This window comes from Meleagris gallopavo, chromosome 1 (assembly GCF_905368555.1).
Source record: "Meleagris gallopavo chromosome 1, MGAL_WU_HG_1.1, whole genome shotgun sequence".
NCBI classification, from domain to species: domain Eukaryota; kingdom Metazoa; phylum Chordata; class Aves; order Galliformes; family Phasianidae; genus Meleagris; species Meleagris gallopavo.
Window position 1 is genome coordinate 176,512,051 of NC_139404.1, and position 16,316 is coordinate 176,528,366.

The 16,316-nt window shown below is 37.1% G+C and overlaps 1 protein-coding gene across 5 annotated transcripts in view; it reads right to left on the bottom strand.

Annotated features, from left to right (window-relative positions):
- IFT88 (intraflagellar transport 88) overlaps window positions 1-16,316 on the bottom strand; it is a 35,551-nt gene that overhangs the window by 631 nt on the left and 18,604 nt on the right. For 3 of the 5 annotated variants that reach the window (XM_085216197.1, XM_085216199.1, XM_085216198.1), the window contains 6 exons: window positions 15,323-15,438; window positions 13,673-13,725; window positions 12,128-12,193; window positions 10,276-10,382; window positions 4,992-5,052; window positions 85-180 (listed from right to left, as the gene is read on the bottom strand). In XM_085216197.1, the coding sequence (XP_085072323.1) occupies window positions 85-180; window positions 4,992-5,052; window positions 10,276-10,382; window positions 12,128-12,193; window positions 13,673-13,725; window positions 15,323-15,438 (499 nt within the window). Of the gene's footprint in view, window positions 1-84; window positions 181-366; window positions 4,766-4,991; window positions 5,053-10,275; window positions 10,383-12,048; window positions 12,194-13,672; window positions 13,726-15,322; window positions 15,439-16,316 lie in introns of those variants that run through there. The other 2 variants (XM_085216200.1, XR_014881098.1) reach the window with 2 other exon arrangements.

Sequence of the window (16,316 nt, forward strand, 5' to 3'; positions counted from 1 at the left end):
ACTTGCTCTTCCAGTAACATAATCTTTCTAGTTCCCCTCCCTTTGGGGGTCTGAAAAGTTGCATGGTGTAAGATGCCCACTTGCCTATTTCTTTATTGCTGCTGCTTTCATAGGGCTCACTTGTTCCAGGCAAAGCTTTTAGTTTGACACTCAGTCTTTCCCCTTTGCTACCACCAGCATCTGGAAGGAAAAAAAAAAAAACAGTGAAAAGGCAAGGAACTTGCTGTCACGTGCTGTGAAATCATTATACAAGAACAACATAACTTCAGCTACTTTCTTTCAAAAAGATTTAATGAAACCATCCTTTCATGATGGAGTCAGTATTCAATTGTAATTATTAAAACACAACAGTCACTGTGTGTGATGTTTCTTGTTTTTTTACTTTGGAGTAAACATATTAAACTATTTCTACTTCCAATGCTGACACGTCAGTTGCTTACAACCTCAAGTAACATCCTGGAGCTAAAATAATCATGATAAACATCAGCATGGTCACACTGGATCCAGTTCCATTTATAAATATAAAACAGTTGTTTAAGTGGTTGGTTTTACGTGGCAGAAAAATTTATAAAACAACATGTTGCAAAAGTAATCCTATCTTGGAATAATCCTATTTGAAGGAATGAAAGCTCTAGTAAAAAAAAAAAAATTAAACTTATGTTTTTGTATGTCCAATTTAGGAAGATAACCATGTGTAAAACAATCCAAGCCATTAAAGCCAATATATTTATGTTTATATTTTTAAAAAATGCCATCACCTTCAATTACAATGATGATATTAATGCATCAGAAATTGAGCATCACACAAAGGACATAAATTAGAATTTTTAGTTTGGCAGTCTGCCTTCATAAAATGTTTAAGTAATGAAGCACACAGCCAATGCTTTTAAAGACCATAGAAGTTTCACTAAATCCAGAATGTATATTTAAATGCAGCCCTTGGCACCTTTCACATTTGGGATGAAGGCACCATCTTTGGAGAAGAATGGGCTTTGGTTGGAGTTAACTAGCAGAGTTGGACTAGATGATCAGCAGAGGTCCCATCAAACCCCTACAATTCCGTGATTCTGTGATCCAAAAGAACAGTACTGTTAGTGTGGCAGCAAGAATATTACGTAAAAATGCTTCAAAGCAAAATTTTTCAATTGTTGAAGACAAGTTGTTTCTGGTGTACCAGTTAAGCCAGTTCCTCTGGTGAGTTCATATGCAGCAAACAGGTTAAGACATCCACATCATTCAGATATTTCCCATATGTATACAAAAATAACTTTCTCTTTTGTACACACAGTACACAGCCAACAGAACCATCCCATCGCAATTTGAAATTAATGAGGTATGAACAGGCACACAAAGACTAGAAAATAATAACAATCGTGCAGTTCATGCTGCAGAGTAACAGGAATAATCTTTTGCCTCAACCACAGTGAAGATTATTTGGGATGCTTAGTGCCCTAATATCCATAATATACTTGCATATTAGTACGAAGAGATTCCTATGAGGTGCTAAAGGATGTCTGAATACAGAATGGTTGCTTGGGATGGACAAACTCATTTCTTCTCTAAAATCATCAAATGAAGTAAGAGACATCTCAATTCTTCTCATGCCTTGTTTTCCCCCCCCAAATGTCTCTGGCTAGGCTTAGATACTAGGCAGAGTACAAAATACTTAGCCTTTCATCTACTGAGCCTATACTGCTTCTTTGGGCTCCTGTCCGAGACATCACGACGCCTCATGTACAACTGCCCTCTCATCCTGTACAACACTTCCCATTCAGAAAGCAGGGCAAATGCAGAGACCAAGTAAACACTGCCCCGGTAAGGTGTTCCTTAAGGTCATACTTTCACTTATCTATGAAAGGCCTTATGGTCTTGAACAGTAGAAATCCCTTACAGCAGTAAAAACCATAATGTCCAGACTTCCAAATGCTGGATGTTAGTATCACAGCTCTGCAAAACTCAAAGAAAGTGTGAGAACAAGAAGATTATTTAAAAGGAAATCTTTGACAACTGCTGAAACTCAGACGTGCTGTTAAAAATCCTTCAGGTTTTTTTTGCCTTTTTTTTTTTTTTTAATTACCAAAAATGTTAAGGGTATGTACTAATACAATCTCCTTCTAATGTGAATAAAAAAGATCACAAATCATTAATCTGATATTCACGTAGAGAAGAAACTTTTCGCATTTATAGAGCAAATGTGTTCAGTTGTGGGTAAGCAGTTTAGATGTAATGCTTATTTTCCTCTCACAACACAAGAGTAGACTTTATACTGACATCACATAAATGTTAGTTTTTTGGGTCAACTTCCTTCCATTCTTTGCACTATCCATGCATATTCTATTCGTAGTCTTCAAAGTATGGTTTGGTGCATCTCATGCTTCTTCTGCTTTAATTCATATTGACAAAGCAAGGTTGTAAGCACACACCTTGCTGACTTCTCTTTCCTCTTAGCTTCCTTCACTGAGCAATTTTAAATGATATTTCCTAAAACAAGGAAGTCTGAACTATTAACACTCCTACTACAAGTACAGGGGATAAATACTTGGAGAAAAAACTTCTCCTAGGGATGCCGGGCACAGGGCTGGTAAGAGGAAAGAAAGAAAAACACGCATCATATCTAAAATATTGGGAATGCATATACACTTCAATTAGCTAGCAAGTACTTTAATTTAGCTAGTAAGTAATAAACTAAGCATGATTCCACGCCTCATTGGAGTCAGTAATGATGACAAATCTCCCATACAATGAAGGAAAACTATCCCTTTTGGTCTTGGCAACAACACTGGAAGAGATGAAACTCAAAATGCGTACAAATGTTTATTTTCTTGTAATGAAGACAGTAGTATTTCAAATGCATATTAAGATCTTGAAATGAAATAATCCTCATTTACACTTCATGTGTGTCTCCATGCAAGCTGTATGCAGATATTTCTTATGCTGTAAAATACAGATTCATAACCCAGAAATAATGCTCAACACTGGCTAAAATGGTGTTTCAGTCTTTGGCTTTCCCTCAGTCTTCCTCAGCACAGGGTAGACAAGCTACAGTGTAATCCTTAACATTTGTTGCCATAACTTCTTCACTGATAATGTTCTCCAGGTCAAAAAGATATAATGCCTTTGACTCCATTGAGATATAGATAGCTATATGTATAAAAAAATATATATAAATATACATCATATAAGATTTAGATGTATGATATACAGACATATATACACACACTCACCACAACTTTTAATTAGGAATCTCAACAAAAATTTTACTCCAGGTTCAATACAGAACCTTTTTTGTACCTCTGCTTGTTTTCTGAGTCATTTCCAGGTAGGCTGGATCTTTGGCACTGACTTCATACAACAGAGGCTTCCCAAACACGCTCTTAATACAGGCTTGTTCCCAAAATGTTTTTTTCCCTTCTTTCATGAATTTGACACTGTATCTTGAACATCACGCTAAGAATTATTGATAGGACAAGTTCTAGGTCAGTTCTGATCTTGATTATCCTCTCGTCCTCTTATGTTTACAACTGCTTTTCTCCAGTTATTCTGACTGAGGAGGGGAAGTAATCCCTTGGAATTAGCGGAGTTTGCAGTCAAAGTTCCTGATGTGCTCAACCTTTTCAGGGGGTGACACCTTTCTTTTTTTCTTTCCAATAATATTTTTAAGATAAGATATTTTGTCTTTAAATAAAGGATTGACTTGCTTGTCATTCTCTATTATTAAATTACTGATGCTACCTGATTCTGCCTTTATTTTTCTATTTTTTATTTTTTTTTTACTAAGGCAGGTATACATCATGACAAATACTGCTGCAAGAGAGACCCTTTGTGCCGTTTGCCCGGATGCTTGATGCAGTGTTTTGCACAGCAGTGACTACCTTTACCTACTCTACCTCTAGTTGATTGATCATCAGAGAGCTTATGCTAGAAAAGAGATCCCACACATTTCCATCCTTTTCTGTTACCAAAATAAGGAAGTTCACCCTGAGAATTATTTGGCCTAAGGCTCAGATCAGGTAAAATTAAGTTCTAGGCGAATTATATTTTTTCCTACATAACAAGAGGTGATTTAAAAGCCTCTCTGGTGAAACTGCTGAGTTAAAAAAAGAAATGAGAACTCATGAGAATCCAGTACTAATTCTTACCCCTTAGAGAACTCAGTAGAGCAGTCTTCCTAAATACTAAGTATTCTAAAATATTCCTTTTAACACGATGCTAGTAATTTTCATGACCCTATAGAATTGAATCAGTGTAGTAAAACTTTTGCTATGTCAGAGGATAAATAAAATTACCAGTTAGTTTCCAGTTAAGAAAAAAATGCAAGAAGTATTTCACTGAAAAACGAAGAGAATAAAATTAAGAATTTCTGGGTGAGATCTTTTATGATCTTTTATGATACTGAATGATGTAAAATAAAAATGAAAGCAGAATACCAAGAAATAATTTCCTATTTGGGTCAAAATGGACTTTATTCCAGCTGGCCAAAGTAGCCGGAAGTCTGGTAGTTTCCTTAGAACAGCAGAGGGGAACAATCAGGTTTAACAGTATTAATGTCTCATGGATTTAATAATGGAAGGGAAAAATCATTAGCTCTGCAATATGTAGACTGCCTAGTGCAGAAAAAACTACACAGGCAAGCTTCCAGATTTACCTTCCTCCAGTTTTACATTTAAGAAACTCAGCACTGTGGATCTATGGGAGCAGAGAGACTTAACAGTCAAGAGAACGAGCTTTTCTTCAAGGAAGCCTCTAGCACTTCATCTCTGCCATACTGGGAAAAGAGGAAGAATGAGCAAGAAGGTAACACAGAGGTCTTCCAATTACAGGGTTGGTAGCACAAAATACACTCTTGAACTCGCAACACTACTTGATTATTACTCAATGCTTATTTGTGTGCATTTATAAATGCAAGGAGGTTCTACAAACATTTTAAGAAAAACTATTTTCTTTCAAATCCTGACAAGCCCGATATTTAAGCAGAGGCATTAAGTACTTACCTCCACCAGCACTTCCTTCCCTGCGGTTACGTGCACTGCCATCTCTGCCAGATTTAATGCGCTGCAGAACAGCGAAACAGGTTTAAAAAGAACAGAACAGAACCCCCATTTACTAATGTACGTTACAAATAATTATTAAAAACTCAACCTAGCTTATTACTAAGACAGAAGAAGAACATTAAATAACGTTTATCCTACTGTAACTAATAAACTCTATGTTTTCAAAGCACAGAATTGTCCCAAAATCAGTGTTAAAGCCAATGTTTATGTAAAACTAGAGCCCTGTGAAATTCAAACAGACTATCTCAATAAATTGTTTTTCTTCAGATAAAATTTATACAAGGAACGTGCACAAAAAAATAGTTCAGATGAACCTCTGTGAAGTACAGCTGAAAAAACAGGCAACGTAGATCTCCTTGTATGAGTTCAAAGTAGCCTCTGCTCATTAATGTCTTGCAAATCCTACAGGCGTGTTATTATTGTAACGTTTCAAGGGAGGTGGGGAAGTAAGGAAATGTATGAAAAGAACTATTCACCCCATAGGTCTTAAATTTTGAATACCTGGCATGGCACTGCAATTTACAGCAAAACTTAATTTGCTGTTGAGTGTTAAATGTAAGATAAAGGTGAAGGCAAATACTTCAAAAACTACGTTTAAAAACTCGGTTCTCTTGCTCAGAGGAAGGTACCATAAACATCTTCCAGCTGTGTTTTTTTAGAGCTATTTGAAAACTCTGACAGTTTATCAAAGCAATACCTCTGCATCACATGGCAGAAATGGCTTCTCTTGGCTAAAAACCAAAGTTCTCATACACACATACTGTCAGTTACAAGATGGCACATCTCAGAAAGGGACAGTTTTATGGTCAGGTACAAATAGTCAGCATTTCAAGTACTGATCTATCAATAAAAGTAATCTCTGTATCCTACAGGATTCAGATTCTGCATAAAACGTGCGCACGCTACTTAATCACGTGTTCAGGACAATTACTGTAGCTTCACTTATTTTTCACCAGAAAAGCAATGTGGAGTCTGGCAAAGTTGGAATGACACAGATGTGAAAGAACTTCCAAGCTTCTCGCCAACTGAAAAAGGAAAGAGCCTTTAAATCAAAATTCACAGGAGTCAGACAGGAAAGCAGCATGCCTAGCATGAAACCTGGAATGGTGTTGGAACTATCCAGCCTGGGACCAGAATCCTCGTACTTTGTATTTATTTTGGGAAACCTTCAAGTCTGGAATATGTTCTCTCAGTTCTGGGCTAAGCATTCCGTTCGCAGTCCAGCGCTTTGTGAAAAATGTTCAGACTGTCCAGGCAGTGAAGGACTGACAAGAGCCCAGCAGCAGAAGTTCAGCTTTTGTCTGTCAGAGGGAAGCTACATGATAGAGCCATGGCGGTGTTTTCATCCTTGGACTTTACTCCCCCAGTGTTGCAGAAGTACTAAAGCTGAAGCATATGACTAATTCCCATACAGTCCCAACTGAGTAAAAAGCAGATACTTAAAATAAGCCCGTCATTTCTACCCCAAAAATTTCTCTCTTAAGACTGCAGAAGAAAGGTAGGTTGAGTCCAGATGTAGATGCCTGAAGGTAAACACAGCAAGTCCCATGCTGTGTTTGCACTAATCGTCACTTCACACCACACCCAATCAGTCCCACTTTTTCAGTCATTAAGCTCACTTAAAGGAAATAAATGGTAATGTATGTACATGTGGGAGCCAAGGAGGTTATGTGAACTTTTACATTAATACCTGTCTTTTTTTAAACTGAAACATGAAAAAGAAAAACTAATGAAATAAAACAACAATAACAACAAAAGCAGCATGAAGGTTACAACAAAAATCCAATGCTGTGAGAGACAGGGAGAAAAACTTCTACGGTGAATGAAGCCCACAGATGTTCCCAGATTCTTGTCTGGAAGTGTTTAACAACTTGCCCATATTTCAGATCGAGTGAAGAAAGTATTCCAGAATATTTATTTTGGTATAAATTCCATGTGGATATACTTATTCTGGCAAAATGGTGCCAGAACAGCAAATTTTGATAAATTTCCATGCAGATACAAAGTCAGTGTGCAGACTTTGAAAAGCAGGTATATTACAATGGCATTCATCCTTACGGTCTTTACTGTGTGCAACTGACAAACCACGCGTTAGTTGAAAATTATGAGCAGGAATTGAGTTGTATCTGGTTTTGTTAACTGAGACCAGTGCTCTTCCTGGAAATCTACAGTGAGTTATTAACACTTAATGATTTTAGAGCTCAAAAATATAGTTTATATGTGCACAAATGACAGAAGGAGTTCTTTAGGACAAAAAAACCAAGTCATTCCTAAGGCCAGATGGCAGAAATAAGAATAACCCTCCAGAACAACAGAGAAAACACCAGAACCAAATCAGGAGATGGAAACCCAGATGTAACACCAACAGCAAAAAACAGCACTGGTGTTGAGACTCTGTCTTGCACTACTGGATTCCACTAAGATCTCTATTACTCACTTACTACTCAATGAACTTAACTCAGTGTAATCAAAATGAAAAAAAAACAACATTTGAAGCATAATTCATGCACTACTAAACTCTCAGTTTTTAAATAACTTCAACAATATAATCTTTTCAATATTTACTGGTAGCTTTTTCCCCACCAGACAGTACAGAAATTCATCCAGGACAGCTCAAATTTCCAGCAGGAAATAAGCATGATGAAATTTGACAAGAGATTTTTTTCCCCACATATTTAATTATCAATTTTCTTAAGAGAAAGCTACGTCTTTCCTCTGAACCTTCAGCATTTGCAGATGCATGGTGTATAATTAAAATCTTCATTGGAAAAAAAAAAAAAAACAACACAACACTGGAATTGTATGCCAAGCATGAGATTACTTCTGCATCCCTAGGAACCTCTCTCACCAACTAAGGTAACCAAGTATTTCATAGAATCATAGGATGGCCTGAATTGAAAAGGACCACAATGATCATCGAGTTTCAACCCCTCTGCTACGTGCAGGGTTGCCAACACCATACCAGGCTGCCCAGAGCCACATCCAGCCTGCCCTTGAATGCCTCCAGGGTCGGGACATCCACAACCTCCTTGGGCAACCTGTTCCAGTGTGTCACCACCCTCTGTATGAAAAACTTCCTCCTAATATCTAACCTAAACCTCCCCTGTCTCAGTTTAAGACCATTCCCCCTTGTCCTGTCACTATCCACTCTTGTAAACAGCCGTTCCCCCTCCTGTTTATATGCTCCCTTCAAGTACTGGCAGGCCACAATGAGGTCTCCTCAGAGCCTTCTCTTCTCCAAGCTGAACAAGCCCAGTTCCCTCAACCTTTCCTCACAGGAGAGGAGCTCCAGCTCTCTGATCATCTTGTTGGCCCTCCTCTGGACCCACTCCAAGAGCTCCACGTCCTTCCTGTACTGGGGGCTCCAGGCCTGGACGCAGTACTGCAGATTGAGGCCTCACAAGAGCTGAGCACAGGACAATCACCTCCCTCTCCTGCTGGTCACCCCTTTTTTAATGCAGCTCAGAACACAGTTGGCCTTCTGGGCTGCAAGCACACACTGCTGGCTCATGTCCATTTTCTCATCTACTCAGACCCCCAAGTCCTTCTCTGCAGGGCTGCTCTCCAGGAGATCTTTCCCCAATTTGTACAAACACCTGGGATCACCCTGACCCAAGTGCAGCACCCTGCACTTTGCCATGTTGAACTTCATTAAGTTCTCATGGGCCCACTCTCCAGCCTGTCCAGGTCCCTCTGGATGGCTTCCCTTCCTCCCAGGTATCGACTGCACCACTCAGCTTGGTGACACCCATAAACTTGCTGAGGTTGCACTCGATGCCATCGTCTATGTCACTGATGAAGATGTTGAAGAGCACCGGTCCCAGGACTGATCCCTGAGGGACATCGCTTGTGACCAGCCTCCACCCTGACACAGAACCATTGATGACAACCCTCTGGCATTTAACCATTTTGGTATTTAACTGGTTCCATAGCTGAGCTTTCCTGGGTACAGCACTGAGGAATTGGATGTTATTGCAAAGAATTCTGGATATCACGGACATTGAAGTGAGACTGTCTAGAAACTAAGGAAAGCCTGTTTAACACACTTGAGAGAGGTCTCAATTCAGAGTTTTGTAGAGTAGGAATACCTGGTTATCTGCTTTGTTTATTGATGCCATTATGAAAGAGACATGGATGAATACTAGCCCCACTATATTTGAGCCCCAAAATTTGCAGACTGCCTTCTCATGTTCATTTTTCAAAAAGCATTAAGGTTTAGTCACAGAAAATCCAAACCAACACACTTCAAATGGTGCACAAAGCAGGCTTGTAGTATAAAGCTGGAATCCTTTGAACAGCATTCCCTGTCTGAGTTCTTTTCATTTTTGAAATGCTCCGGTCTACACGTGCATACTTAGACCCTCTGGAATTAAAGTAAAACTGCAGTAACTAAGGATGTATTTACACATTATCCAACACTGAAAGGGAGCCAGAAAGTCTTACTAGCACAACATAAATTAGTAAAGACTTCAATGTGCCCCAGTGTGACGATGCAGTTTTCAGACAATTCACTGGAAAGAAAGAGCAAACTTGAGTATACTGCAGCTTCATAACACACAGACAATGCTTTCCAATTAAGAAGCTGATTTTAAGACCTTACTTTATCACAGGAATAACAAAAAAATTAAGAACACACACTGCTCTCAATGCAACAGAAATTGTGATTTCATACCTTTCAAAGCCTGTAGCTTTCTCACGGAAATCTTCTTCAGTTTAACATTTGCCACTAACATAAATGATTTACTTCTTTCCTCTTACGTATTTCTATTTATGTATAATTCTACTTATGTAACCTGCTAATATCACGGTCCTGTAATAGCAAGAAGGAATTCTACCACATGGAAAAATTCTTGCACTCTCCTCTCTCTCTCTCTCTATAGCTGCATTATTACTTGGCTGGTAAACATACTTTTCACACTCTGGCAAAGAAGTAGGAAAGACAACATTCCAGAGGAGCTGAATTATGTGTGTGGCTCCAGCATTCCCAGCACATCCACATAACCCATTTTTCACTAATATTTAAAATCACAGAAAATCCAGTGCTCAACAAACATTCAGAAAGATTTAATGCTGACCGCTAATTTAAAACTAAAGAACCCAAACCACAAAACATGAGCCTCTCCATACCAGGAATTTAATACACATTTTATTTTAAAGTGCCATCAATACTGTCTTAGCTTTGTCTGTGGTACGCTGTCCACACTGCAGAAAGAAATAGGCTTACCTGCTCTCTTATCTCCTTTAATTTTTCCACTTTCTTGAGTTTTGTCATATATTCTTGGACTTCTTTCAGTCCCATATCTGTGCAGAGACGAACTAAAAAGCGGAGGCCTAATTGAAGAACAAACCATTGTAAGAAAAAGGCTTACAAGCAGCTCAAACTACAAGTGCACCCTCCCCAGACTGGACATACTGAATGGCAGTACAGACCACTGCAAACAGCTAGGAATACAAGGTGATTCCAGTCCAACATCACTATGCAAGTTATGATACAGTGGAAAAATGCAACACTTTCTGTGATGCAGTGGCTATACCCATGAACAGTACAAACATCGTTCATATAAGTTGAAGATGCAAAACATGTTCAATTCCTTTAGCTCATAATGCTTGACAAACATTTTGGAAACTGGGAAGTACAATAATGGTACTAACTTACTGAGGAGCCACTATCAATAGCATTTTCTTAAAAATAATTTTATAAATGTCAAGTGAATCAGAATGGTTTGCTGTTTTTTGGATTCTATTGTTGCAGTTTTGTTGTAGTTAATTTTCTAAATATTAACTCTATAGAATAAAAAACACGAAGAGCAAATATAACTGCACAATGGAAACAAAAGGATCCTTAAAATCAGTCATTGGAGATGCTGGACCAGACTCTAAAAATATTGATGCTATTCCTACGTGCTTATTTCTGCCTCAGAAGGATGCTGACAAACACGACACAAGCCACTTCTCTCAACTTCTTTCATAGAATATATGTTTTTTAATTATTATTTTTGTATAGGTTAGTTTTCTGCAGCTTTAAGAAGCTGCAATTATTCACTGAGGGATCAGGTCAGCATCAGAACCAGCATAAGGAAGAAAGCTGGGAGCATACAGCCAGAAAGGGAAGAGTGAGGAACCATTATTTCAGCAGTAGAAAACTTTTAGATCAGTTAAATTTCTTGCCAACTGCTGCCTCAATTTTCTAATTTGCTGAAACACCATTCAGAAAAATAGTAGCATTTCTAAAAGGTTTTCACATACGCCAATGAGAACGTGACATTTTGCCTACAACCTTGAAAGTCCTAGTACTGCATTTATCTTGTACAACAGAACTGTACGCTTCCTCTTAAAAGTACATTTGTTAAAGCAGAATGATACAATTTTATTTTAAAATACAGTGAAAACTCTTCCCATTTAAATTTAAAAGTGTAGGCTTGTTGGTGACGACTTCGTAGTTTGGAATTAGTATAGAAGTGTGAGATGTAGGAGGACGTCATGGCAACCAGTCACAGGCCCTGTTTCCTATAGGACTTCATCATTTAGACTACAGGTGTGACAGCTTCTGTAAAACATCTTTCTCTTCAAAGCTGTTTCCTGTAGCGCAGTATGAAATTCTCTACGGATTTTCTAGAGACTATTTGACCTACTGTACTTAGGAACTCTCAACCTCCTTTTGGAAGGATGGGCTTTGGTAAAAATTTTCCAGATACAAAAAAAAAAAAAAAATCTAGTAAATTTACAGCAGGAGTTTTAACTAGTGGGAACTAGAAGTAAAAAGTTTTTAATCTCATGATAAAACAATTAACGTAATTATAAAATGTAGCAAGTATGCAATAAAATGAGCTCAGCCAGTCAACTACAGTTAGCTCATTTTCAGATTTCTTCTTCAGCAGTACCCCAGTACTTCTTAAATCACATTTTTGTGTCGTCACAAACATTAACCGAATATGGGGGCATAAGCTGGAATAAAAATGTTAGTTCAAAACAATATCTGGGTATGAAAATTACTTACATCATATGGATCACCAACAAATATATTTAAGGTAACAAAGTTCTCTTTGATGGTTGTACCACTCAATGAAACAACTTACATTCAACATTCTCTGGGAATTTTTGGTGAATGACTTTGTATTTCTCTAGAGCTTTCTGGTAGTTACCTGCAAACAAAACAGATGTCTCCTACTAACATTACCACATATTTAAAAAAAAAAAAAAAAAGAGAGAGAGAGAGAGAGAGAGAGAGAGAGAGAGAGAAAGAATATCTGAAGAGGAATATATACAGTTCAACACCACTTCTTCTTTTCAGTTTTAATACATGATTTAATATTATAAGACCAAATTTGAGAAAACCAAGCTTAACATTTATTAAAAACTACACAACAGCAAAAATTGAAAGCATCTGAAAAACATCCAGATTATTCTACAAAAAACAGTTTCCTGATTTTTGCCCTTTTTCTGCTTACTAGAACCCTGTTGTCCTGTGATACATTAGATACATTCCGTACATGTGATACATCCTTATCTACATAAGATAGATAACACATCTAGTGCTTATCCAAGGTTGCAGATAGATGGACTGGTCAAATAGAAATGTGTAACTGCTGAGCTCTGCTGTGTTTTTTTCAATCAGAATACTTGCTTATGTCTCCTCTTTTGCCCAAAAAGTGGTTTTCACCAATTTAGTAGCAAATTAATTAGCCTTTAATTTGGTTCAGCTTGATTAGCATGCAAAGGACTGACAGAGCTTGTGAATCTAAATTTACCTCCATGATATAACTGACCAAAAAGCTTGTTCAGATACCACTGTTTTTATTTTCCTAATGTGAGACAGAGAACAATTGAATCTGCTTTGTTAACATAATAAGCTGGAAATTTTATCAGTGACTCATGAGTGAGGTAAATAAACAGCCAGTTTTTCTTTGCTGGGAAAGCAGTTAATCTGTCTCTCCTTCAGTGGCACTGACTGCTATTAATTCACCGCCTTTCCCAGGTCCTGTTCCTTTTTCCATTGTTGAGTTCAATAACCAGAGTGAGAAAATTTGTTAAGAGATCCAGTACTGCAGAGTTCTAAAAAAGCAGAAGGAAGAGTGACAAAATGGGACAGCTAAAAAGGCGAGTATCATTTGTAAGCTTCTGTGATGAAAGAACCTAGAAAGATTAGGCACTTTCCATTTTGCTTATTGACATATAATACTCCCAGTAAGAAACTGCACATTAAGACTGTTTGTGCAACACATATACTACTTAAACACCTAAAAAATTACGTCTACTGTTGAAAATAAATGGGAATTAAGCAACTTCAAGATCTAATGACTATGTTAGATCTGACGGTATGATAATTAAAGAGCTTTGAGCAAATAATTTATGCTGTTATATCTTTATTTTAAGTACCTAAGAGCACAAGGAATGTTTCATGCATAAGTCAGTACAGGCATACTTCTCACACTTAAAAGAGAAGTCACGCTTTATTGCACACACACAAAGTTTATAACAAAATAATACGTAACTGAAATTTTAAACAAAATTTAGGAGAACTCACAGGAGACAGAAAAGATCAGAAGAAAAAAAATAATAAATCAAAACATCAATCAAAACAAAATTTTTCAACTAACTGCAAAAAATGTTACTGAACTTACCACTTCTCCGATAGCAACTGGCAACCATCAGCTGCCACTTCACTTGCGTAGGACTGCACATAAAAAAGACAAAGTTGTGCACACTGTAAGCACACAATAAATAGGCAACATATTCTGCACAGCATTTGTAAAAACCTACTACTAAACTTCTCTTAAACATTTCACCCTAGTATAGTCTCTTCCTAGGAAGCAGCTAACCAGGTCAGTTCACACACAGTATATTTGTGTGTCATGTTCTTGTGTTCAGGGCTCTAGGTTACTAGATGTAATTTTATTTCCAATCAATAACAATACTTATTCAGCAATTTATATCCCAACATTCATATTTATCAATTAACACACCTACATTATTTTAATAACAAATAAACACCCAAGTATCTGTGTTGTGTTATTAATAACAGCAAAATCCCACAGAAAAACCATTTCTGTATGAAAGACAGATGATAATTATAGATAACCATGAAGAATTTCATGTCAGTTATTCAAAACTGCTTTATAAGGTCCTTTATTTTGACTAAGCTCCTGTATTCTGACTAAGTTTTTTCCATCATTTCTAGGGTACATGATGCCTTACAAGTATCAACTACTGAAGCATTGACTGCTCTTCATGTTATCTTTGTGATTTGCACAAGTTTGTTTGCTGCACCAAGTGGTTGAACTGGCAGAATTGAAGAATGTTGCATGCTTTAGTATTTTACTGTACCTATAATTGCATATTTTTATATTCTTCCCTACATACAATCGAGTTTAATTACTTTAAATGAAAAGCTGGATTGACGATAGAATCATGTTAATTGCTTCCTACATAAATAAGAGTTTGAAAACATTTTCATGAGGAAAGAAGGAGCCTCGTGCAGAATGGAAGAAAGCAGTCTTTGCATCTGAGGATCTGCATGCTGTCAATGCCATTTCTCCAAGTTGTAAGTCAGACTGACAGTTAAAATCAGGAACACGGTCTTAATTTGATTATTTAGAATAAGTTAATGTGATATCTCACTTAGGAGTAATGCATTTGTCTCACAAGCTCACTTTTCTGACTTAGAATACAAAGCACAGCCTACAGGCTCACGTTCTTAAGTACATCATATTCTGCTAAAGGACAATTTCAGTAAGTTCAAATATCTATATCGAGATCAATTTGATCTGCCAACTTACATCTGCCATCCATTGTTAATTCTGCATTGCACGCTTCTGCTTACTTACGCACCTTATTTGTAATATCATTCTTCTTATGGGAGTAGAACTTAGATGAAAAGGGAAAATGCAGCAAGAACATTTAAATATACATTTATCTAAACCATCAGTTCCTCACTGTGTGATAAACAGAAAGGGAATATTTCACATAAAGCCACAGAGAAGGAAGTCTTGGTGACTTAGTAGAAGTGTTCCCTATTTCATCACTGTGTTTAATGACAGAGGATAGAGAAAGGAGGTTCTAATAGCTAATACCATCTTGGGCCCTTACTTAACACTGAAATAACACAGAAAGAACGAAAACACCATGCAAACAAACAGAAATTTGGGGAAAATTAGATGATGTTCCAAAATAGTTTGCTCTGATACTTGTTTACAATACTGAAATTATCTCAGTATAATTATGGATGTCTAATCGCAAAATTTTTAAATAGATACAAGATAAAAATTACTTACAGGATAAGTGCTGCTCTCTCAAAGTACTCAATGGCTTTTTCACAAAACTGGGTGTCGATGCAATAGGCTCCAAGCCATTCAATGACCTCAATGTTTGAAGGGAAATAACGGTACGACTGACAAAATTGAAAAGGTGAAAGAAACAGTGATAAATAGTGATAAACAACATCTTTATGTTACTTCTGGAATATCTGACTCAAGTGTTTAATTCCCCAGATGCCAAAAATATGTTATATGTGAATGGAAGCAGTGTACTATGCTAAGCAATCCTGAGGAGGAAAAAAAAAAAAAAAAAAAAACAGCATGCCAAGTTTTCTAATTACAGAATGCATTTTAGAAGTTACCTGAGATAAGTCTGTCACATTTTCCATCCAACCTTACTTGAAGTGCTATTTATACAGCCTGCAACAGCTAAGTTGTTTACTTAGATCAGGTCTGTGTGTGAACACATTATCTAAAATGTTAAACAATACTACCTAATAGAATTTCACATTCAAATCAGTCTGATAGAAAACTAACCTAAAAGCATTCTTTTCCAAGAAATGCATATGTGTGTAAAGCAGATTCTTAGAAATCTCCATTGAAACAGGCACCAAAATTATAATCATGCACAACTCCACCAGTACTCAGAATTGCAATGCTGGTCATCCTCACTTTACACGTACATAAAAAGAACTGTTGGACTGCAAAGTGGCTTCTTGTCTTATTCCCATTTCTGAAACCAAAGGATCTCTAGAAATCACAGCCAGTTTGAAAGGAGAGAGGATGTCTAATTTTAGGCAACTGTGCATACTTAATGCATAGCAATCAAACACAGACACATAGGTTTATCTCCATATCCATCACACAGGTATACCTTCCAACTAATGCTGTGAAGTTAAGCACCTTTAAAATCACATTTATTGTATCCACTTTTAATCTTGAGTGTCAGATTGAGTTTTAAATTGAAACTGTTAGGGTCCAATGTAAATAAAGAGCTTGACAAAGAAAAGTT